Raw genomic sequence first — 25,579 nt, forward strand, 5'->3', positions numbered from 1 at the left:
TCGAATCTGACAAATGTCGTTTTCACGAGCGAAGATATCTGTGCTTTTTAACTTTTTCGCAGGGGCCGCCTGGAGTAGGCGGGAAAAGAGGGGAGCCTGGGCTTATAGGACTTCCCGTAAGAATTTGCATCGGCTGTTTGTGTTGCACATTTGGCACGCCTGCTATTAACTCAATTTGTACTTGCAAAACTACTCACGCTGGATTCCATAGATTGTCATAAGATGTGTGGAGGGAAGTTGTCACGAAGTGTTTCATTTTGTGAAATGACCTTGTTTCTTTTCTTTACTTCCAGGTGACGTATTGGATCCAACATTTTCTCTTCATCCAGATCTTCTTTCCTGCACAAATTATTATAATCTTGACCCTAAACAACAAATCTAAATCATATCGTAAAATTGAATTTCTTAGGAATTTCGTTTTTAGACTAAATAGACCCACTAAAACAAGTTAACAATGTGGCCAGTTGTTTTAAACGGTATTAAAATTTTTAGCGTTCAAGATAATTAATTTGGGAGAACTGTTATGCCTCTGTTATGTAATGCTTGCCAGACATAAACGCGAGAATAGAATGAAAAGGGCAAACCGGCCTAATCTCTTAATTCCCCGGAAGATCCAATAATTTACCTTGGCAACATCAAGGCTGCATGTACCATTGCAGAATATAAATATAAGGAATGTGGTTAAAATTTCTACAAAGATTTTACTTGAGAGGTATCTAGGTTTTTGGAATATTTCAATGCCGTCCGTAACTTTTTTTCGCTGAGAAAATTTGCAACCACGTATTCTTATTTAAATATTAGTGTTTTATGTTTACATGTTTGAAAACTGTGTAAATGGAGAGTTAAAGAGTTTCAAAACGTCTTGTAGGGTCCTACAGGAGCAGCGGGAGGTTCGGGGCTGCCAGGACAAAAGGGAGAAAAAGTATGTTCTCTTCGACGACATTGTATTTATGCGCATTAGCAATGTGCTTTGTGTTAACAGTTATGCTTCGTATACATAGTTTTTGAATAATTTTGGTACTGTTTGATAAAACGTATAAACGAGGCAGAGCTTCAGGATTAGTAACTTGTACATGAAAGATGGTGACAATTCCAAGCTCCACTTTACGATGAAACTAACGATTTACTGTTTACTGGGTAACTCAATTCCTAAACAGAATTTTAAAAGAAAAGATCATCCTTTTACCTAAATCTTTCACACACACACGTAGAAATCAGTATGCATTCCATTGTAAATATTAGTGCCCTCTGTTCCTCTGAAAGCTTCCAAAAGGTACAACGTTGAAAAATCAAAAGATGTAGTACATCACGTCGTTGTTTTGGCTTTACAAAATTCCATAAACATTTCCACATGCTGTTTTCCTAGGGTGAAAATGGAGAAAGTGGAAAGCCTGGGCAGCCCGGTGTTCCCGGAGAGCCCGTAAGTGGAGAATTTGATGACTGCATAGATTACATCTTCACTGCTAGTAAACGTAAATTGAGGTCTCGTGATGCATTCTAAGAAAGCATTACTGGTGCGGCTGCATCATTTTAAGGCTTGTGTGACTTGAGGTACTTGAGAAGAAATATTTTTCTCTGTTCAGTTGTGTTTAAAATATAGTCCTAAACTCACTTTTATACATTGTTAACTCAGCTTCTTCGTATTTATTCGAAATTTTTTTTTCGTTGTGCAAAGAATCGGTACTTAACTCTCCTCTGTGTAGTCGCTAAAAATGCATATTTATAGTTACATAGGCAGCATCCGACCAGCCTGATGTGCCCGGTATTGCACGTCATCTGACCAAGGGGAACGTTCAGGTCTGTGACCTGCAGAAGCGTGGCTTGTGACGGCATTGGGGGAAGTCTCCGCAAAACAGAGCTTCCATATCGCAACTAAGGTGAAACAGGTTTCTAGAAACATTGTGGGTAATAGAAAACAGGTTATGAGCTTCTGCACTATGCCACAGTCATCGAATCGACTCTAGAAAAACAAGGATCACGCGCGTACAAATAAATAAAATGACCTAACAAATTAATCTACGTTCGACGTTGAAGTGCTCCGGGCAATGTCTGCGAAAATTCACTTTACCTCAGAGCAGGCAAAAGCTCCAGCAATTTTTATGCCCTTAATCAAGAATTTTCCTTTCATGTACGTGCAGCGTGACATGTTTTTAGCGTTCTAAACATTTTTTGGAGGTACTGTTAAGTCTGAACTTGATGTTGCGTTCCGTTCATAAAAATTATTGCTTTTAAGAGTGGCTTTTTGCGGTTGTGCCCTCCTTTTTTCGAAGAAAAGAAAATAAGCGATTTGATTTGACTTGATTTGTATGTTTGTTTTTTTCTTGTAGATTAAAAGGGCGAAAAATTCTTTTGAAAAATGAAAAGTTGCATTTTGGCTTTGAATCCTTCTCGGTGTCACTGGCACCGTTCTAATCTACAAGTATAGTCAAGACCCCTTAGTGAAAAGTTTGTAGTGGACAATACCATAATAAAATGAGACTTCCTTTGCATGAGACAGGAAGTCCCTCTTGTGACAAAGTTTAATCGACACTCTGCTGCAGGGTCCTCGAGGCTACCCTGGACCAAAAGGGGAGCCCGGAGCTGACGGAATGAAGGTATGGCCTTTAGAACTATGCATGATTCACTTATTTGTTTGTGTGATTCACAGCGAGGCAAAACTGCACCCTCAAAGCATGCTGTGTTGGCTACCGGTGAACAAGTCAGCGTATACCTACCTGGTATAGACTTCGACAATCAGAAAAAAAAAAAACAAAGATACAATCCGCATTTAACATAACTTTAACATAACTCAGACTACTCAGACTCAGACTCAGACTACAGCACAGAGAAAAACACGCACAAACAATAAATGGGGCAGTGCAGGGTATGTCCTCTTGTTTGTATGTATTTTTTTCAGTACTGAAGTCTGAGTCTCTTACAAGACAGCTTTGACCTGAATGAGATACGAAATAATTTAAAGGTATAATTGAGGTTTGTATTCTTCGCTCAAAAATACGAGTCAATGCTAAAACGCATGGTGGTGAATAAGTTTTAGAAGTACGCTAAACGATTCACAAGAAGCAATAGGAAACGGAGCATGGAAAATTGAATATAGTGTTTATTTTTCTCGTAGACTACCCACGTTTTTAATACAGAAATTTCTTGAAACAAAGCTTCTTTTTAATTCCTCATCTTTTGAACAACGGATGCTAAAGTCACGGGAGTAATACCTAATGAAACTCGTTTTTCTGCAGGGGGCTATGGGGCCTATGGGACCTAGAGGATTCCAAGGTCTTCCAGGTTTGCCTGTAAGTATAAAAATTAGAATGAAAATATGATTTACTGTCATTAAATACCTGAAACTCAAGAGCTCTTCGTAATGCATGCAGGGACCCCCAGGGCCACCAGGAGTTCAAGGACACGATGGGACTGAGGTACTCTTTTCGTTGTAGGCAGTGTTTCAGTTGGATTGTTTATCAAATGAAACAACAATAGCAATTTAATAAGCTTTCTGAGTTGAAATAAACATCACGTAATTTTAACTGAGCAAATGCAGTGCAACGTACATGCGCGGTACTCTTCGAGAAGCATGACGTATAAAGTTTCAAAATTAATGATTTTGGAAAGACCACAAAGACAGCACACACCTTTCTTAAATTAAAAATACTTTGCCTTCCATATATCGCGATCTTGTTTTGCAAGAGCGTTACTGTCAGCAAAGAGAGGTTTATGAATAAATGGAGCGTCTTGATGTTGCTGGCTTCTTTTACAATATTGGTGACGGCTTTGAGGTAGCAGCCAAAAAATGCACAGTCGATATGATGTATTAATGCCAGAAAGCAAGGAGTGCCATTTAAAGGAGCGAGCAGCGTACTTTCAATCAAATTTGGAAACACAGACCACAGTACTTCACCTTTAACACGGGTTTGCAGTGCATTCTGTTGCTTCAAATGGTGGAAGCCCCGTTAGGGAGATTATATGGCAATATTTCGGCAATGTCAGCGCAAAAGAATGCGCAGTGTTTCTCATTGGATGAGTGGCCCAACTTGCATACTAACGTGGTGGCCTTGACGACAGGCCCCCCAAGTTTAGACCATAAGGACAAGCCTGTTGAAGAACCACTCAGAGAGGACATAACAGGCTGCAGTCTAAGTTCCTTCGATGTGCCGTCATCAGTTTGTTCTCCCATCTACAGAACGCTTCTGTACCATGGTAATCTCTTGTTTATTTGCTCGTCACCTGAAAGAAGGCACCATTTTGATTTCAAACTAGGTTTAGTTGGTTTTAATAACTCCAAATTGTCTTTAGCCTGCGGTGGCTTTCACCTGCGTGAGTTAACATGCAGAGGCCGCTCATGGGGACATTTCTGGCGAGTCTAGGATTGCATCCACAGAGTCACTGTCCCTTCATTCTATTTTGGTAACAATCCAGCCGAACTAACAAAAAGTAATACCGTGATAAAACTATCATGCTTGTTATCGTTATCCCAATTAGACAGTCAATTGAACCTGAAAGTTTTGTTTCTGTCTTTGTGTTCACCTTCACAAGTTTAAAGCTGTGCTGAGCGTGCGAGAGTCAACGCAGCTGCACACCAATGCAACGATTAAAGGACGCATTTGTTGTGACAAAATTTTCATCGCAACAAACGAGAAATAAAAATAAAAAGTTTTTATTTCTTTGCATAATTAACATAGGTAAGTTGCATAATACACATAGGTAGTAACCAGTGAAAACAGTACTACCATAATAAGGTAGGTGCACAACAACTGCAGGAAACCAGCTTTTCAGCGCCTGTTCCAACCAATACCGCCATTTGAACCTTAGGGTTGCGTGGGCTATAGTGTGCGTTGTAATCTTGTTTTCTCGCCTTAATATTTTTTTAAAGCGAAGGTTTTTACCTCTACCAGCGAAGGTTTTTGTCACGACCGTCCGCATCAACAGAAAACTCCCGCGACAAAACAAAAGAATTTACTTGCACCCCTAGGAATCGAACCTGGACCGAATAGAGAAACAGAGCGAGAGCTCTTTGTCTTACCAACTGAACTACGAGCGCACGCGGAGACGGGGAGACAGACTGTGTACTCACCGAGCACAGCTACGGGTCTACCCCATGCGTACTCGCTGAATTCCACGTGATAGCGTCACGCGACCTCTCGCGCCGCTGTTCGCTCAGCCCACAGCACGTGCAGGGGCTGTGTGAGCGCCAGTGGTTCGTCCATTTTGTCCTCGAAGAGTTTGCACTTGTGTGCAACACCGATACCAAACAACCGACTCCCATCTGTGGAACGTGCATTGACTTAACGTTCACGAAGAATATAACTGCGGCGAAGACACCAAGTCTGAGTGGGTATCACACCGATCATAAGGCCGCTCTGAAAATTGTGCTGAGTGCAATAATAAAGAACGTGTTACAGGTACAGTGCAACACGTGATTAAAGCAAGCGGGCCGTAGTCACCTGTGGTAGGTGGTGTATAGAGCTTCGCTTCGCAACCACCTCCACAGGGAGGATTGGCCGGAACTTTTTTTCTGTGCTGGAGTTTTACGGAAGATAAACATTCGTTGAATTCATTAAAACTGGCATTGCACCAAGAGTCTTTGTGCTAAGATTTCTTTTTTTGTACTGGCATCAAATGTAGGGTCCTAAAGGAGCCAAGGGCGAAGAGGGGCCTCCAGGACCGGAAGGACCACCTGTAAAAAAGCCGATTTTCAATGCTACAAGCTAATGCTTATTTGGCAGCCGAATAACACGCCTGATGGTCGCTCTAACACCAATGCCACTGTTTTTAGCACGTAGCATGGGGTTAAAATACAATACTGAAGTTGCAGGCTGCTGTGAATCGACGAAACTGAGTTTTGAGTGGTTCGATGCAGTGTAATTTGAGCTCCAGAATTTTCACCATAAACCATGTGACAATGCGGAGCACGGAATAATTTTCTAATCGATGTTATCAATTTCTGCTTCACTGAACAACAGAGTTGTGAGAAAAAAGCTCTCTATATTGAAGCTTGGCAATCTTCTAGCCAAGTGTAAAAATGCTGTGACCACTTGTACATTGTGCTAAAATAATTTTTTCAAACAGATGCGGAGGGAGATATATTCAAAAAAAGTTTGTAAGATTAAATCGACTGCGAGTGAAAAAATTATCTGCCCTCCTTCGAAATATGAAGAATAGAAAAATATTGTAATTGTAAAGGCAGTTGAGCAGCGGCAGGGCTGTTTAGTCCATGAGCAGCCCGAACGAGCCCAGCCACAAGCGACGATGATGACCAGCAGCCGAGGAAGAAAAGAAAGTGTCCCGCCGTTCGGGAGTTTGATGATGGAGATAATTGCAAGACCAAATAAAGGAAGCTTCGCGTTCCGCCGCCTGTTGCTCACAATATTAATACCCACCCAGCACAATGTATGATGTGCATTAGGTTAACCAGTAGGAATGCACAAGTGAACGTGGTAAAAGAGTAAACTTTAGTTAGTGCAGCTAATGCAGCCTCTTTAGTGCAGCTAATGCAGCCTTAATTAGTGCAGCCTGTAGCCTTTTTGACCGTCCCCCTCGACAACTGTATAGCCAGTCTTGTACATGTTGTCGCAATAAACTTTCAACTTTCAACTTTAATATATATAAACAAATTAATGAAAATAAAACCTGTAATTGGCCGGAATATCCACACATCTTTGAGGCTCAACTTTGTATATATGAGATGAGAGTGAACAAGAAGATATAAACGAACAGTGCGAATTCAATGAACAAAGACCAAGTAACAGGCATGGTTAAGATACCGAAATTGTTGGAGACTAATGCTTGATATAGCCTGAATGCTTACAACCAATAAGGAACATTGCAAATAATACTAAAGACAATAATGACGTTTTAAGAAGTTATTATATATACTGTCAGCGATGACGCATCTAGTAATCCTAAACAATAGACCAACACCGCCGCTTTTACTTACTGCAGCCAACTACAGTTTAGTGAAAAACTTACACTTTTTCTCTATGTGTGTAGAAACATTAAGATTTTTGTCGCTAATGTAACGCACGGAAAATTACGGTAACTAACTAACTATAACAAAGCACGTTGCGGGCTGTTTGCCTGTCATATTTAAGTTAATCAGGTCGACTGCTAAAGGCGGTGTAACTTTGGTAAGAACTTTTGTCCTGCAGCTTTTCTGAACCAGCTACAGGCAGTGCACTACTCAAATCAACCCAAAGGAATGCCAGGGGCACTGTCAGAATGCACTTTTCCCAGTTAGCTGCACAATCACTAACAAAAATGAGCCGTTTCTAGTGAAATTTTCTTCATAGGGAATAACATTAACATCGCTCCGGAACGTCTGAAGCATGGTTAACTAAGCAAGTAAATCCGCTGTAGCATGCATGGCCCCCCACTAGGAAGCACGAAATGCCACTGAGACTGAGTGTATCGCCAAAGAGCAAATAATGCCTCCACAGGGCGAAATGGGCCCACCTGGGAAAGAAGGCCTCGTCGGCAAGCCAGGGAGCAAAGTAAGAATCTCGCCCACTGTGTTCAGACAGGTTCACCGTATTTTGTTCTTTGTGCTCCTGAACATTACCTATGGCATAATTAATTACCTATTGCAGAATCTGTGAGATTTCAACCGTTGTAATGGTATTCAGACGTGAACGTAGGAGTGGCAGAAGTTTTGTCACTGATCATTTCCTCTTTTTTTTCCAAAGGGCATTTTTGGCGACAAGGGTCTTCGAGGTCCAGAAGGACCAAGAGGACTACCGGGACCACAGGTAAACCTACCCGAAATGGGGACTTCACAAACACTTCAAAAAGACTAGGCAGAAAAGCAAACGCAGATGTTTCAATCGTTCTTTTTTTTTTAGAATAAAGATTGGGTGTTTCTTGCATCGAAGGAACAGCTTGCCTATATCATCCGGTGCATGGTGTATCGTGGCAGTTTAGGCCTCGTGCTTATTCTTCAGATCTCGCACAAAGGGGTGTTCTTATGGGAACAATGTTGATTTCCTTTTTGAAATTTATTAGCAGAAGTTTTTCTTGAACTGGAAATTCCAACACACCGTAGGAGTTATTGCTTGCAACAGCAGCGAAATCCTGGCATTTTTCACAGGGTCCCCCCGGAACACCAGGAAATCCTGGACCACAAGGCCTGCCAGGACTTATGGGACCAAGAGGTCCTCAGGTAATTGTTCCTATAATTTTTGGAGGCTTTTGTGTTGTGTACATGACGAGTGCATGAGTAAACCTGGCTTGCATTTTTTCAGCGACTCAAAGGATCTGTTTTGGGTGTGTTTTTTTGTTACAGGGTCTGGAAGGTCCCCGTGGACTACCAGGGGAAAAAGTGAGTGACCATATTCAAGCTGAAATTATGATTTTGGCAGTATAATAGTGTTTTCAAAAATTATATGCTAATGCTTCCCTGTGTACATGTAGTCAGGGGTAACTGAAACTGAGACAGGGAAAAATGAACCTGAATCCTTTCTTTCACGGTGCCAAAATGGTGGTGCGTGTCTGAAAGAAAATAAGAGGGGAGATGTGTGCGTATGGTAATTACACAGCCACCGTGGCACTATAGCTGAGATGATTAAAAAACAATGGTGGCATTCAAGAGTTTATTTGGTGCTGAGGACTGCTGTTTTCACAACCGTTGTTCCCAGGGGGAGTGCATCTACCAAGCCAAAGAAGAATATCTTGTAGCACCTAGCCGGCAGGTGAGTGTGTGAGTAGTATATAGTTAAGAAATTGGCGAGGCAACAAACTTTTTCCTCGTGCCTCAGTACAGTTCATGTAAGCATTCTGTATTTACTATTTTTGTTTATTCGTGATATTTGTGAAAAATCTCGGCATGCAAGACAATCTGGTTTTTGAACTAGTTCCGTCCCGAAGTATGTATAACAAAGTTGCATAATTAGCCTGAAATTACAATTTATTTGCTGCCTGTCTGGTCCATGTGACTTGATAAGTAGCCTGCGATAAAATGAGACGTGCTGCAAAAGCTACGATTCAGAATAAACATACAAACAACAAAATCTTTTGTTTTCAGGGAGCGACGGGAGCCATGGGACCACCAGGAATGGTATGGTTTCAGTTTATTGGTTTGACGTTCACATTATTTATCGCTGGAAGTCTGCACGGGAACAACCTTCCATTTGTCAAAGCATCAACAAAAAGGAATTTTAGGAGAAACACTCCTAGTAGCCGAAGCTTTATTATCTTTTATACGTTGCCTAATCATGCGCTGGGACCTCTATTTTCTACAGTGGCAGGTGTTTTTAAGATGTACAATTGTAGTATTGCTAGTTTTTACGCGGTTAAAAATTCTAATGCTAAGTACAAGGATTGTGGAAAGACATAGCCAGTCGTCTTGTTTGTGTGAAGTTACAGCCTTTATAAAATAAACCTTTTTGTGTCAAGCTTATAGCAAAGTACAGTGTAACCCCGCTCGTACGTCCCCCGGACTTACGGCGACCCGCTTCTTACGACGGATCACCGTGGTCCGGGCAAACTCCCCATAGAAACAATGCATTAAAAACCCCGCTGATATGACGCTCGTGTGCACGCGGTCCGCTTCATACAACGGTCCCTGGCGCGGAAAAACCGGCGTTTTGCTCATATTTTACACCACTTCGACGCCTCGTCCCGACCTTCTTTATTCTTAATCCCCGCTTAACGCTGCTTGATGTGTAAGGGCCCGCAGGCGGGCCAGACCACCTCCTGAACAGACGCAAGCAAGCAAGCGGGTACTCCTGAGCGAAAGTTAACCTGCGACGGCTCCACGCGGCAGCAGTACGGCAACCTGTCAACTGCGAGAAGTCGAAGTTCAGGTGGCAGGCAGGCCGTGAATTTGAAACTCCCGTCGAGCCGCCGACGAACGCGAAAACATGTACGACGCAACCCCACGGCGATGACCGAACAGCCGCTTTCCTCGCACGCTCGAGTTTTTTCTTCCCTTTCGTAAAGTTTATTCCCTTCACGACGCTCTCTTTCCATCTATCTCTGCTCTCTGCTTATCAGTGTCGTTCAAAGTTTCGTTGTTACTTCGCTCTTTTCTTTGCTAGTGTGCCTCGAATCACGCACGTCCGCCGCAAAGGTGGAGACACGCATACGCGTATACGTTGGCACCGCCATTTTGGGTCACTCGCTGACCACCGCAGGAAGTAAGCAAGACCGCGCTATAATTTTCGCCGCAACACAGTTTACTCGCGAAGTTTGAATCATCTTATCAATTTCGTGTTGCCGGGTCTTTAAGAGGTGGGAACCGAAAACAGCGATGTGTTGAGCCCTTTCACCCAATAGCGACGGCACAGTACCGTTCAAAAGGTGTCTCCACCATGTACGGCAATGCCGGTTTTTTTTCCATCTCCACCTTGTACTATCGCTCGTTTCGCTTGGCCTTGGCAGTTTCACACTCGCCTTTTCCCCTCTCAATTAGCTAGACCACGTCGGCTTTATCTCGCGCTCGCAAGGCGCGGGGCTGGTGTCGCGTAGCGTGCGGCACGGGTGTCGCGTAGCGTGCGGCGCTTAGCTGGCTTGCGGGCTAGCTGGACGCCATGGAGGGGAGGGGGGCACAACACAGGCTTTGCTTTTTCTTTTAAACTTGGGGGTTTTCAGCTAAATATCGCAAATCACGTGAGAACGCGCTAACTATAGTCGTTTAAATATGTTCCTAGCCCACCTATCATGTGAGACTATAGGCCGGCATTTACTCGATCCCCCGGTCGTACGACACCCAGGTCATACGACGCTTTCTCGCGGTCCCTTGAAATCGTATTATCGGGGTTCCACTGTAATACATTTATGTAGGCTTAGAAAACTAATGCATGTAGTAGAAAAAACTCCAGCACTTGCAGCGCTTGTGATGTCCTGGTAACATGAAGAATGTATTTCGAAGAATAATTGAGTTCATACTTACAGTGACTTATGATTTTCTTTCCCTGAGAATATGCGTTATGAAAGCACGTGAAAGCATTTCATCAGGTTTGGCGGCGTTAAGATACGGCACATATAAAGTTATGAATTCTTTAGTCTACCTTCCTTTTCCTTAAGTACCATTATATACCGCATAACTAATTTGTGTTTATGCCCCAACAACTCCGTTTTATACTTTCTATATCAGACGCCGACCCCTTTTTTTTATCTTATACAATTTCGTGCTGATTTAATTGGGTTCGACCCCACAGTGTCACTAGCCAGCCAGAAATTTTAAATCGGTGGATGATGATCAGTGAAGTGTTGGGTGCAATTACTTGCAGCAAAATGCAGAACGCAGTGTTTAACGGATTTTAAATTATCGCCAATTATTTACCAAACGGTATTGTACGCCATCCAGTAATATACGACACAACAAACCACATGCAAAGCTGCATATGCTTCAAATATATGTCTATGTCTATGTCCTATGTCTATGTCTATGTCCTACAAATTGTCAACCACGATAGAAAATCTTAATCTACAATTATCGTAATCAGTTGGCATCTGTAGGACAGAACAACTGTTTTCACTTTCCAAAGAATCTGCAGTGCTACAGCTTAGCAGGTACGTCACCATTTCCTGTTGCAAGAACAACTGAGCCTTCTCTTATTTCAGCATTGATAAGAGTAGCACGCGGTGTGATTTGCTAACAGCGTTTGGCTGGACCCTTTTTTCTTCTTGTTTACAGGCGTTCTGACGCGAAATTTTCGTTACGTCTTTTTTTTCGCTGCGGGCTGCCTACCAGCCCACTAAGAATATTATGGCACACTAAACGATCCATCGCAGCGTAAATAATTTATTCTATTATCCCGTCTGTTTATGTCTGTTTTGGTTTCGACAGAACGAACACCGAGGAAGCCACCATGACAGTACGGCGCTCATGACGCCACCGTTCTTGTCGCCCGCGCGCCCAAACCGGTTGTGGTCTCCACTATCTCCACGCCCCCGGGAAGCATTACGTCTGTCCGAAACATAGGTCGGCGTACTCACTCGTGAGTGCACTCATTTGTACTCATTTGTACTCAAACTCACGAGTGAGTACGTTGATGAGTGATCACACACCCAAAAAAAAATAGTGAGTACGATGACGAGTGAGTATAGGGGTAAGTCCACTACTCGTGAGTACAGTACTCATGAGTACACTACTCATGAGTATGAGTACTCATGAGTACAGTATTCATGAGTATGAGTACTCATGAGTTTGAGTACTCATGAGTTTGAGTACTAATGAGTACACAGCACTCATGAGTACACAGCACTCATGAGTACACAGCACTCATGAGTACACAGTACTCATGAGTACACATCACTCATGAGTACACAGCACTCATGAGTACAATACTCATGAATACTGTTTTTCCGAGTGCTTGCACTCTTGAGTATATGCACTCCTGAGTACAGTAGTGCAAACAGTAGTGCAAACAAGAAAACGGACGACAAAAGCTGCCACCCGAAGACACGCAGAAAAACGCAGTTTACGGCCACGGGTGCACCGACAACCCCCGAGCTCCCCTGAGCCCGACCCGGCCTGAGAACAAGAGGAGACACCAGACGCAACGCGAGGGCTTACGTTTCGTTTTGCTTTGTCACATGTACTTGCCTTCGCGCAGTAAGTCGCCCAACGACAGTGCACCGGGTCAGACGTTTTCTTCCTCTGTCTTGATTTATATGTAACCTGTGTTTTTCTAATCAATTAAACAATTTATTTTTTCTACTTAGTCTTTCATTCGAGCTACGACCTAGCTAACAGTGCAGATAAGTTGATTATTCGTGAGTAATACAAATTGAGTACTCATGAGTACAGATTGAGTACTCATGAGTGCAGAATGAGTAGTACTCATGAGTGCAGAATGAGTAGTACTCATGAGTGAAAAATGAGTAGTACTCATGAGTACAGATTGAGTACTCATGAGTACAGATTGAGTACTCATGAGTACAGATTCAGTACTCATGAGTACAGATTGAGTATGAATACTCGTGAGTACAAATGAGTTTGAGTACAAGTGAGTACGATTACAAATGAGTATTTGATGAGTGAGTACGAGTGATTTTGTGAACAGACGAACTTTTTGAGTCTGAGTTTGATTGAGTACAGCGTGAATGAAAAAAAAATGTGATTGAGTTTGAGTGAGTTCTTTCTGTTTTGCCGACCTATGGTCCGAAAACCGTGACTTGATAAACACGGCGGAGCAGCGTGCGCCAGTCGCAGCCAGTGCGTTGGCCACGTCACGGGAGCTCAGACGTCGGCAGTTTGGGGCCAGGAGCAGATGACGTCACGCTGATGCCGATGTTGAAAGGGTATCCGTTCGGAGCTTTCTCGTGCACGCAAAGATAAAATGAATTTAAAATATGTTATACTGAATGGTTACTGTTAAAAGTTGCTAGCAGTAACTGTAAAAGGCTTCCTTTGTATATGAAGATATCTCCCAGCAAGTTTCAACAGTAATCGTTAAGTATAACTTATTTTAATCCATTTTATCTTTGCGAGCACGAAAAAGCTCAGGATGGATACTCTTTAAACATTGGCATCAGCATGACGCCATCTGCTCCTGACCCCAAAGACTGCCGACGTCTGGGCTCCCGTGACGTGGCCAATGCGCTGGCTGCGATTGGCGCGCGCTGCTCCGTCGTGTTTATCACTCCAATATTTTGGCACATACGTCATGCTGCCCGGGGGCGTGGAAATAGTGGAAACCACTGCCAGTATGAGCGCACGCGTGCGTGCTCATGCGCGTGTCCAGACTGGCAGTGGTGCAACAATAACGGCGACGTCACGAGCGCCGTGCTGTGTTTAAGCGGCCGCCTATAGGTGTTCGTTTTGTCGAAACCGAAACTGACACGAATAAACCAGGCTGTAAATTATTATTAAAGACGATATGTAGTCTTTCTTGGGCTACTTAAACGAAGAAATTTTGGTCGGTCTGTCTGCTTGTGACTCGATTAAAACAGTCGGTGAACAAAGCTGCACAATAGGTTAATATACCCACAGCCAAATCTAAACGTGTAAGTCCGCTGGCAATGTTTACACTTGTCAACATTGTTGAACAAGAACAATACATTACGCAAATCTGAGGCAAGAAATCAATACGTGAATGATATTTGCAGTGCTCCTTTATAAAAAAATAATAGATGCTTGATTTGTTAGGTTAGAAAATTCTGCATCTACTGCATAAAAAAATTCCCCCCGTCGCCTGCAGTCGCTTGCGCCACAATAGCTTCTGGCGGCATTTAAAAAAATCAAACGGCAACAGTTACTAAAGGTTCCACTAGATAGGTTCTACGTTCCTCTTGAAATGCACGTGGAGAAAAGCAACCCGGTTCTATAAAGGTTGAAGTAGGGTGCCTCGATTCACCCGCGTCTCCGCCGTACTGCAACGCTGGCATAGAGACATCTGGTCAGGTGCAGTGGAACGCGGTAAATTTAATTTGGCTTGAGCAAACCTCTAGCGTGTTTACCTTGGGAGCAGCGCGACGGGAGAGGAGCAGCATGAGAGGTGAGCGGGAAAGCTAAGGGGGGCATTCACTTGGCAAACGTCGACGAAAAACTATCGTCTTTCGTCGACATTTGCGATGAAAGAAGCAGATGGGCGGCCAATTTTTTACGCTGCGATTGACCGTGTAATGTGCCATTCTATTATTACTGGGCTGGTAGGCGTCCGGCAGTGAAAAAAAAACGAAACAAAAATTTTATGTCAGTACTCCTTTAGGAACTCAAAACGATAGCAAGCACGTGCTATGATTTGGCAACAGTGTTCAGCTGGGCTTCACAATTCCCCGCAGCCCGGCGAGCGAGGAGCTCCCGGCGATCGCGGGCCCGCCGGTTCCCCCGGTCAAGTGGGAATGCCCGGTCCCGCGGGGTCTCCGGGTCTGCCGGGCACACCCGGAACAAGAGGCCAGCCAGGCATGCCAGGTCTCCCCGGACTTCCGGTCAGTGACGCACTTGACTGACCAGTGTTTCGTTTTCCTCGCAAGCAGTGCACGCACATGGGGAATTTTCACAGCAAAGCTGTATACCTCTGCCCCCAATTCATCGCCGTGGGCAAAAACAACCTCCGTTGGCAGTAACGCCAAGGCGCCAAGGCCTAAGACGCCAAGTGCATGCATCAGGCTAATCAAGCATATAGCACAAAGCTCAGAATTCGTTTAAGGAGACCTCAAAACAACCACCGAAACCGCATTATGGATGATAACGCGCCTGTGGGCAATGCGACCCCCCACCATGTGTTCCTGCTGAACGTTATGTTTGCAGATTACCTTCCAAGGCTAGGCACGACTGGTGCGCCAAAATAGGGCAGTTCTTGCCCAAGACGCCGAGCGCATGCGTACGGCTAGGCAGGACCCAGCATTTGCCGCCAGAGAAGCCGAGCGTAGTGTCAGTAGATAAGGTATTAGAGCACCGCCACTGAGGCACGCTAGTCAGCAGCGGCGGCCAGTTTGTCATTCATCAGTGTTGCGAGACTGCCGCATCTACGGCCTCGCCGTTAACTTCGACCGGGTCGTTTGTTAACAACACTACCGAAGATGCAGCAAAAGGGCACCTTTGGACATACTTCTCGTGCTGAAACGTTGCTACACGCGTTATCTTTGATTCGCATTCGGAACGACGTCAGTCACGCGCAGCCGCAGAGCAGGGAGGACAAGCTAAGCCTACCAGAGTTGACCGACTTAAACACATAAGCAACAAAACGGCGGTGCCCATGAACCGTCGCAGTGTAACCAAATGTCACGTAATGCGAACTTAGTGCAAACTGCAGGAGTAAAAGGTGCCGATACTCTGTACCCTTATCTAACGACGCGGGTTGAGCGCAAGCGACAAGTCCGCCGTGACGACGAGAAACATTTTAGCATACCCTCCTAGTGGTTTACAACAACTTTGCTGGGCGTCCCCTTTCGCAGGGTGGGATGGCGACCAATTTTTCTTCTCTAATAGCACTTCTGCATGCAGTCGAACGTTGACATTGGAAACAAGTGGGTGACAAGCTGCAGCAGATGTTGTGCGTGCACGGGCTTCGTGCTAAGTTAAAGGGGTATTTTGTGTAACGAGAATGAACAAATAAAACCAGGAGTCTTGATTCTGCCATAGAACGAACTTATCATTATTTATAGACAATCATGTCACCAATTCTTGCATTTTTAATAATTCAGAGATTACAAGAAATAATCGACGCGTTAGAAATTGAACCTTCTTGCAAATTTGCATGTTAAGCATCACTTCATATCAATATTAGTGCCACAATTTCTACTGTTGTTCTGCTTGCAAGCGATTTTGCGCTAAGTTAAGGTAGTTAACTCGCACTATAGACAGCTATGTCCTATTTGTCCCAAGTTAAGGTAGTTAACTCGCACTATAGCCAGCTATGTCCTGATTGATCAGAACTGACCTGCCCCTAAAAAAAAGAAGGCAAGTGGCTAACCATGAGCATACTATTTAAAAACTCGCCTCAGAATCTGAGGCCCCGAACTTTACATTTTTCGCCTTGGGTATATAAAGAAGGGTTCTAACCCTTTAGGCATTAGGGGGGAAAGCTTTTCATGCTGGTTCAGTCTCACCTGCTTACGTAAAAGTGCTTTTATTTAGTTTTCTGCCGTTTACATTCAAGGGTCGGGGCTTTACAGAAGAAGAAATGAGAGAAATGTGCTCAAGTGTGCTCCGAGGTAAGCCTTTTCATCATTATGCTTTAACTTCTCTGAATGATGCTATGACAAATCCTGTCTTGATGCCAGTTTGAGTCTAATATTGCTGAAAAATAATTAGGTTTCTATCCAGCCTACTGAGGACAGTGCATTAGACAGTACGATAACATTAACAACACTAAAAGGCGCACCCTACAGGGTTCTTTGTTGAGCAGCGTGTTAACGACGTTCTGCAATGCCGCCGTAGTCAACGCTGAAGTGTGTCTATTCCATTTTATTTCATTTATTAACGTGATTTTGTTAGAATACAAACATTTTCGCTCATCGCTCGAGACCGACATATTTTATACGCAAATTATGCATCTAAGCATTATAATCATCATCATCATCAAGCATGATGAAGGAAAATAACCGGCCGCATCTATTCAATATATGTTTGATGACACTTTTATGTTTCATAGAAACGCCGTGCAGGACTGAAATTTGGAGCCGTTGGCAGAACATTGAGTGTGTGTAAAGATACTCCGTGTCTAAACAGCACTAAATAATGTCTGATGACTGGAATGAAACGGCTTGGTCACTATCTACTGTCATGACGTCATATTTTCACGGCTGGATAACGCAAACAGCTCTGTCTGTATAGAAGTCGTGAGTGGCAGGGAAGCTAATTAGTTTATCACTCGAATGGAAGGCGCTGTGCAGCTGAGCCTAATGATGCGGGTTCGATTCCCAGCAGAGGCGGCCGCTTTTCTGAAGAAGGAAAAAAGCGAAGACGCCCGTGTGTTGGAGAGTTCGGCGCATGGTGAAGATCCCCACGTGGTTAAAATTAATCCGGAGCCCTCCACTACGGCGCCCCTCATCGCCTGTGTAGCGTTGGCGCGTTAAACCTCATAATCAATCAAATCAACTCGAATGAGTGAGCCTCCCCCGCAAATATCTCAGCCTGAAAGTATCATGTTAATGGATCTTCAATCTGTCCTTTGTCGCCTTTATGTGGCAGGTTAATAATATAGAGTACAATATATTTGGAGCCAACACAGCGACCTACCCAATTCTCAGAGAGTACAAAATGTTCACTTAGAAAAATTACAAAATATGTTCATTTTTTAAGATTCATTCTAGTAATTGAATACGCTAATAGGTGTACATGCAACAAATGGGGCCAAAAGATTTCTTGCCATAGTGACAATGGGCAAGTAACTGAACAAAACAGTGAGGAAGCTGCCAAATCACAAATTAGTCAAATGGGAAAGAAACTCACCTAATAAAAGATTAACAGTAGTGCCTCAAATGGGAGGCTTCTGTTTTTCAACGTGGTTATGAATAGAATTCTATACAGTGTTCGATTGTATTCGAGTGCTGGTAATGGTGCGAGTTCTTTGTTCCGCTTGCAATCAGCAAGCAAGCATCAGCGCTACTGTATATATATAGGGCAAGAAGCAAAACATGTCTTTAGTGATACTGTCTTGCGTCCTTAAAAGGACGCAAGGCCAGTATCACCAAGGACTTGCTTTACATTGCACTTGTTTATTATAGAGAATGCCTTTCGACTATTCGACATTTTTTGGAGCGGGGAACATCCTAACCTTCAGTGTTCTTCAATGTTGAATGCTTCGAAATTTTCTAATACTAAAACTGATATATAAGTGAATAATTATTATTCGGTAGAATATTCTAAAAATGAAACGAACAATCGCGCACACATTTTTAACTCCAGCTGGATGTCGAATAACGATAACGATGCAACTGTTCCCTTGGCTGCCTCTTTTACTAGAAGTTAGGATAGAATTGCCTTTGAAGCATTCCCTTCTAAGCGTGCTTGTTTGGCATCTGGTTTGATTGCTGTGGTGCACATTGTTCGGGGTGCGATGGCCCTGTGGTCGTGCCCTGATTTTGACTGCGCCATGCAACGCACAGAGCAGTTGAGTGAACTGACAAACAAGCTGCGGGGTCCTCCCGGCTCTCCGGGACGAGGGAAGCCAGGAAAGCCAGGACCACCGGGGCCACAGGGGTCTCCAGGTATACGCACGTTCGCGGACTCCTGGCTGTCAATATGAAATGCAGGGCACTCGCAAAAATAGCCTGCTCGTTTCCGCGTTTCGCATGAAGGCTTGCAAAGCATGCTTGCAGCGTGCACAACGTGTCCAAAGCAACATTCAGACAATGTTACGCTCAAGAAGTTGTTTCCCCACGTTTTTGTGCTCATTGTGCAAATGCGTTAGCCTGAGCACTCTGCTTTTGCGTGTTTATGCAATTCAGCCTTTGCATCTGAAACGCTAAATTTATAGCTGCCACGATGTACAGCCTACAAACATTACTGTATAATGGCAAAGTATTACGTAGGCTGACAATTAGAGTTGAGTCTACCATTTCCCCCCCCCCCTCCACGTTTTCCAAGACAATAATTGTTCAAAGTTCAGCTGTTGAGCCCAAGGATGCAGGTTCGATTCCCGGCCACGGTGGCCGCTTTCTGATGGAAGCGAAAACGCCCGAGTTTTCGAGATTTCGGCGCACGTTAAAGATCACCAGGTGGTAAAAATTAACCCGGAGCCTTCCGCTACGGCGTACCTATCGCCTGCGTAGCGTCGGCGCGTTAAACCCCATAATCAACCAAGTCAAATAATTGTTCAAAGCATAACCTATTAAAGAAGTGGAAGCAGTATCACCCTGTTCATAGGATTGCGTGCATGTTTCCTTGCCAAACATGCATCCTGGTTTCTTCAGCAGCTCCTCTATGCTCTTTCCAGAAGTTGAGAGGTGGTCCTAGTGATCTGTCCATTTCGACGTACATTAGCAAAAAAATTTTGGGGGCTTACGAGTATTCAAGCGACTGCTGATGAACTCCATTTCACCATGAATGATTGTTTTGGAGATGGCCTGCATGGATCAGAATGGTAGGAGCGTCTGTCTAGAATGGAACTTCTGAAGGCCATCCGCAGGCTGCAAAAAACGTTTGTAACATTCATTCCATTTGCACCGAACATATTAAAGGAACTTGTTTAGAAATATGTACATTGTTATCACGATCTGTATCTTCACTACCTTTATACAAACTACACCTAAGTATCCCGCTCTCGACCCCTATGCTATTTTTCTAAACTATGTTTACGTTTACGTACGCACAGCACAAAATGATAAAATATAGAGTGTATGGTCATTCATTTTTCCCAGTACAACCCTAACACGACAGTACGACATAACCAACTCGCTAATTGCCACAACTTTGTGGGACTTTTAGCTTTATTACTTCTCTTACAGCACCCTTCATGACACCTGCATAAAACCATATTGTGCCCATGTTGACCAGCCGTTATAAAACAATACTAAACCGCAACCTAAAGGATGTTCTAAAAATACTAGCTCTCAGCTCTTTATGTTACCAGGCTAAGTACATGTGTATTGATAAGCATCAGCGGTGACTATGTCCGCCCAGGGAGTGACTAAGATTTACCATCATGGCGGTTTTTCAATCTCGTAGAAGAGCATAGCTACGTTTGGAGGTAGAATGGAGGAAAACACACGCAGCCCTAACTCCATGATATTGTAGTTTAGGTAAATTTCTGTCATTGTGCTTCCTTCGCGTTAACATTGCAATGTTGTGTTTTGTCAACTTGGTCTCAAGGTGTACTCTATAGACTGTTGAGGGACTACAACGACATTGCGTTTGAGCGTCTGGTTTGATTCATCCTTCTTAGCTTTCAGTCTGGTGCTTTGCTGACAATAGCTGTTCTCTAATACAAGGTGCGAGAGCATGAGAAGAGTGCGTCCTCACTCTCAAAAGATTCATTAATGCATTCACGGTAGGCGCGATAATTTAGGAGTGATACTGGGCATAACGCATCCGAGAGCAGTTTAACACCTAACTAAATAGTAAAAGAAAAGCTATCTGCAGAAAAAGAGATACGAAATTTGTTGCAATAGACGATACGAAATGCGATGCGCCCAGCGCAAATGTCCCAGCTGACAGCAGGGCTCCAGGGTCCACGTGGAATGCCAGGGAAGTCTCGGCAGGGGGCCACAGGAAAGCGAGGAAAGCCGGGAATCCCAGGTGAGAGCGTGCATGGCCGAGCCATCAGTGTGTGGCGTGAGGGCACCAGGGATGGGCTGGAAGTTATACTGCGCACGTCTGAGTTACTGACATGACATGCCGCAAACTCTGAACGTAATAGCTTGGACAATACCGTGACATGGTAAGCACAACAGTGACACGAGGAAACCACGAGTATAAATTAAGTGAACGTCACATGTATTGGCATCGCAGGCAGTCACGGTAGAGAAATACAATGCGTGGTACAATATGCCGGTGTCCAACTTCCGTTTGCCCTGCTGTTACTATATATTACCAAGTAGGACGAAGTATCTCAGTATGTTATTTCAATTTTATTCAATTCTTGTTATTGTAATTCTATTCAATTATTACAGTGTAATATGGTCAGTTGTTTTGTTTTAGAGGACATCCGAGTGGATCCAGAACGAAAACGAAGAAACGACACATTCCACCTCCCCAACATACTTCAAAGGAGTTAGCCTTGATGGAACCAATAAAGATTGAGACATAGAAAAAAAGCGCCAGTGATGACACCCATTACTTATTTGTTTGCTTTGGCTTAAGCATTTGCAGTTACAGAATTATGAAAGTGTACAGTGCGTGCTGAAAATGAAAGAATATCACATGTATGCGGCGCCCGTGTACGTTGAGAAGGAGTTATGTTCACCTCTGAGTTTATACCGAAAAACGATGTGGGATAAATATGCGACATAAAGACACGTTAGGAAAATGCCACATATTGAAATTTACAAAGTTTCAATGCTATTCATCAAATAAGGAATGCTTAAAATAGCAACATAGATCTGGTTGCTTTACATTTCACAGATCTTCTGAATGTGCGTTCACATTGGGACCATCTCTCACTTCTGTCCTGCTTTGTGCTGTACCGCTGTTCTACTGTTGCTCCCATATAAAGTATATCGTTACACAGCAGGCAGTAAATCCTGACATGTAACAACGCTTAGTGTCGTCATAAAAATATCCGCATGAAATTTGATATTTTCAATTGCTTTGCGTCAAAATTCTCCGGTCCTGAGATGGACTGGCATCTCAGTGATTTTAACTTTAAAAAACGTTTGCCTGCGCCATTGCTCGCGACTTGCATGTGCGTTTGGCCTGTAGGCTACAAGACCCGCACCGGGAGAAAGGCACTTGGATGAGAACTCCAGAAATGCTCACTGGGCTTTCATTGTGCAGGCGACCCAGGTACACCCGGACTGCCTGGTGAGCGAGGTTTTATGGGGCTTCCTGGGCTGCCAGGGCCCCAAGGGCAACCTGGACCAACAGGTACGCCTCCGTAATACTAAGAAGACATTCCTTGGGTAACGTGGACGAGTGAAACGGAGCCCATTAATTCATAATACTTTTTGCCTTATGACGATGCTTTAAAGTAATTTCTCACGCATCTTTCAGGAGCTGTATAAAAATCGATGTACTAGCACGCGTTCGAATATTAGACACAAGCAATTATCTTACGGACGTAGGGCAGTCGCATTACTTAGCGCATATCCTACACAGGCTACGTTACCTGTTCCATTTTGTTTACGTAGCCCTTAATAGATTTTAACATGTTCTCATTCATCAGTTATATTTCTACGGCGCTGATATTTCACTACCTTTAATCTGTTATTTGGGGTCAGAAATAAAGCTTGCACGCCGGTATCAAAAGTGGCTATAGAATTAATGTTTTTCCTAACCATATCATAGCCAATTGAGGATGGTCGCATAAATTGTTTACACATAGCAACCAACAATACTCGTCTTGGTTGCTATGTGTCGTGTCCTCCTTATTTTCTCTTGTGACTACATGTGCTCAAACTATTGCAAGGATCACTACAATCCTGTTGTGCGCCAACTTTGCTTGTGTACCGATCATACTACTGGCTCACCTTTCCATGGATGATGTTAAATCTGTTGTATTTTCTCCCTCGGTTTTTTTAAAGCCCTTGTTACCCCATGCAGTCAAACGGCTGCTGGGATGAGCCCCTTCTTGTTTCTCCCCAAAAACGTATGTCCCTACTTTGCATGTTGGCCCATTTTTTCTCTTTGGTGTTCCATTTGTTTGTCCTCCTGTCTTGCTTTCCTTTTGTTTATCCGAACAAGTATACTCTTTCATGTTTTTCGCTTTCCCCCATTTGTGCAATCCTCCTGTTATTGCTGTTGTCATGTTTATGTAGTCTTCTTGTTCTTGCTGTTGTCGTGTTTACGTGGCTTTGATATTGCTCCCGTGTTTTCCCCATATTCATCATGACCATCGCAAGTCCTCGTTTCTGCCCCCCCCCCTTATGTAATGCCCAAGACAGGGCCTCTAAGGGTAAATAAATGATGAGTGATAATGATGAAAGTGGTGTACTGAAGTAAAACATAATTTGTTTAACCATCCTTCCAATGGTGAATCTGTAGTGCCCCAGTGTACTACAGCAGCAGAATCGTGGGCAAGCTGATGTACAACCTAGCAGCTAGCTGCTTCGGATAGCTCACGAAAGCTGAAGGCGAGGGTACGACGGAAGCCTGCCCGGTCGGGATGCATGTTTAAAAATTAAAGGCAAGGAATTCAGCCACAAAGTCAGTATGTAAGTTGTATATACGGAGATTACATATTGACCGAGACTCTTTAAACGTACTCTGATGAACTTTAGTATATGGCTGTAACAACCAACTACACCGATTTTCACATTTTTCAGGCGAAAAGGGCAGCAAAGGCGATCGTGGCCCGGAGGGAATCGGTGTAGAGGGGCCCATTGGCCCTCGTGGATCACCCGGTAAGTGAGGCTCTAACATCACTTCGTTCAATATTTAGACAGTGTCATGCACTGTTGTAAAAAAGGGACTGTTTAATGTCTCACAGGCCAGAAAAGTTTAATCAGGGCATTGCGAACGTGTCCTTTTTCGTCTTAGTTTTCCCATTAACGTTATTTTACTCTTTAAGGCATTAAAATCGTAAAGCGTCACAAGCGGTTATAAAACGTCGTGAGTTAATTGCTTTTGAAAAGGACCCAAAAATATTGCATTCCTACAATTAACATATGTAACGTTATTTGTTGCTGCGAACATTATCGTCGGCTTCAAAATGGGACAAAATGAACTACAAGAAACACAACCGCAATTATGTTCACTATATTATCAAATGAATTACGAGCTGATTGTAATACAGGCTGGTAAAAAGCACAATTGCACCTTAAAAAAGAAACGCCTTACGCGCTTAGGTGAAGCTCAGTTCCTCGTTTCAGAAAAGGTATTTTCGGCTTACCCAGAAGAAAGAAACATGGCCATTTAAATGGCACGATAAGTACCTGAATTTTATTTACATGAGCACGCTTTTCTAATTCTTTGTGGCGCATTAAAACATGTTAAAGGAGGAAAATCCCAAGAGTTGTTAACGTGCTTTGTGTGTTACTGCTGTAAGCCAAGCTATTATTTGAATTGGTACAGTCATATTTTGCACTAATCATAGAACAGCCTGTATGTAAAGTTTCATGGGCTGCATTGGAAATAAAAAAACACACATGCAAGTCGGTCACAATGTAAAGGCGTTTGAACATGATGTGTATAATCAACAACACCGAACGCATAACATATACAAAAGTGTTTAAAGGAAGATGCAAACTGTAGTTTGATGTAAGCAATACTCGAATATCTGTGTACGCTGTACCCAGCCTAGTCTAAATGTATCTCTGTCTACACACTGCTCTTGCATAGTTGAGCTTTTCGATTATTATTCTCGACACTGAAAATTACGTAAAACAGTTTAAGTTGCCAGGTGCTATTAGCAATGGTAGCCTATCATTGTCCCTGAAGAAGAACGTGTATGACAACTGCATCTAACCGGTACTCACCTACGAGGCAGAAACTTGCAGGCTCACTAAAAGGGTTCAACTTATATTAAGGATGACTCAGCGAGCAATGGAACAGAAGATAATACACGTAACATTTAAGGACAATAAGCGAGCGGAGTGGGTCACGGAACAAACGCGTGTTGAGGACCTATTAGTAGAAATTAAGAATTAATGGGTGTGGGCAAGGCATGTCATGCGAAGGCAAGATAACCATTGGTCATTACGGGTAACAGAGTGGATCTCTATAGAAGGCAAGCGTAACAGGGGCGGCAGAAAGTTAGATGGGCAGACGAGATCAAGAAGCAAAATGGAGAGACGAGCTAGTTGGTTCGCAATTTCCATGAGTGAAACTTAAGCGCAAAAGTTTTTCACAGGGACGAGAAAGGGAACGACACAGGCGCTTACTATCAACTGAAAGTTTTAATGAAAACGAATACACATTTATACCACCCCCAGACCGAACAACCCAGCACGTGTGCCCTTCGCACATGCGTACGGCCGTACAAGAGAACCGCCCCATTCGTTTCTCTTCTCCTTTCCCTCCTCCTCTACCCCCTCTCCTTGAGAAGTTGCACTTCTTTATCTGAGAAGTTGCACTTGAGAAGTTGCACTTAAAGAAGTTGCACTTCTTTATAAAGAAGTGCAACTTCTCAAGGAGAGGGGGTAGAGGATGAGGGAAAGGAGAAGAGAAACGAGAAGGGAATGGGGCGGTTCTCTTGTACGGCCGTACGCATGTGCGAAGGGCACACGTGCTGGTTTGTTCGGTCTGGGGGTGGTATAAATGTTGTGGGAATTGCGGAGCTCCGCCATCTTTCCTATCCCCTCGGCCCGCCGCGGAGGCGAGAGGGGTGTTACCTCTCTCTCCGCGGTCGCGCGCTTTCCCCTCCGGGAGGATCCCCGTGAGAGCGGGGGGCGCTGCCGAACCCCTCACGTGACAGGTTTTGCCCGGAAGCTCCGGCGCCCTGGTCCGAGGCGGGCGACGGAGGTAGGGCCTCTTGGGACACGAACCATCGTCGGGAGCGGCCGTAAGTACGACTCGCTCCTTTTTGGCCTTCCTTTGTCCGCCCTCGCGCCTGTCTCTCCCGCCCGGCTAAGGTGGTCGGCGGTGTAGAACGACGCGCCCGAC

The 25,579-nt window shown here is 43.9% G+C and overlaps 1 protein-coding gene across 3 annotated transcripts in view; it reads left to right on the forward strand.

The window, feature by feature from the left end:
* LOC144159482 (uncharacterized) overlaps positions 1-25,579 on the forward strand; it is a 76,945-nt gene that overhangs the window by 41,436 nt on the left and 9,930 nt on the right. The window contains exons 24-41 of one of the 3 annotated variants that reach the window (XM_077691002.1): positions 63-116; positions 869-922; positions 1,367-1,420; positions 2,541-2,594; positions 3,234-3,287; positions 3,369-3,413; positions 5,617-5,670; positions 7,428-7,481; positions 7,674-7,736; positions 8,075-8,146; positions 8,270-8,305; positions 8,622-8,675; positions 9,008-9,040; positions 14,716-14,862; positions 16,536-16,590; positions 18,487-18,588; positions 21,815-21,904; positions 23,302-23,379. In XM_077691002.1, coding sequence (XP_077547128.1) covers positions 63-116; positions 869-922; positions 1,367-1,420; positions 2,541-2,594; positions 3,234-3,287; positions 3,369-3,413; positions 5,617-5,670; positions 7,428-7,481; positions 7,674-7,736; positions 8,075-8,146; positions 8,270-8,305; positions 8,622-8,675; positions 9,008-9,040; positions 14,716-14,862; positions 16,536-16,590; positions 18,487-18,588; positions 21,815-21,904; positions 23,302-23,379 — 1,153 coding nt within the window. The remainder of the gene's footprint in view (positions 1-62; positions 117-868; positions 923-1,366; positions 1,421-2,540; positions 2,595-3,233; positions 3,288-3,368; positions 3,414-5,616; positions 5,671-7,427; positions 7,482-7,673; positions 7,737-8,074; positions 8,147-8,269; positions 8,306-8,621; positions 8,676-9,007; positions 9,041-14,715; positions 14,863-16,535; positions 16,591-18,486; positions 18,589-21,814; positions 21,905-23,301; positions 23,380-25,579) is intronic. The other 2 variants (XM_077691003.1, XM_077691004.1) reach the window with 2 other exon arrangements.

This window comes from Haemaphysalis longicornis, unplaced genomic scaffold (genome assembly GCF_048455015.1).
Source record: "Haemaphysalis longicornis isolate Haplotype H1 unplaced genomic scaffold, Haemaphysalis longicornis Haplotype H1 scaffold_10, whole genome shotgun sequence".
Classification (NCBI taxonomy): domain Eukaryota; kingdom Metazoa; phylum Arthropoda; class Arachnida; order Ixodida; family Ixodidae; genus Haemaphysalis; species Haemaphysalis longicornis.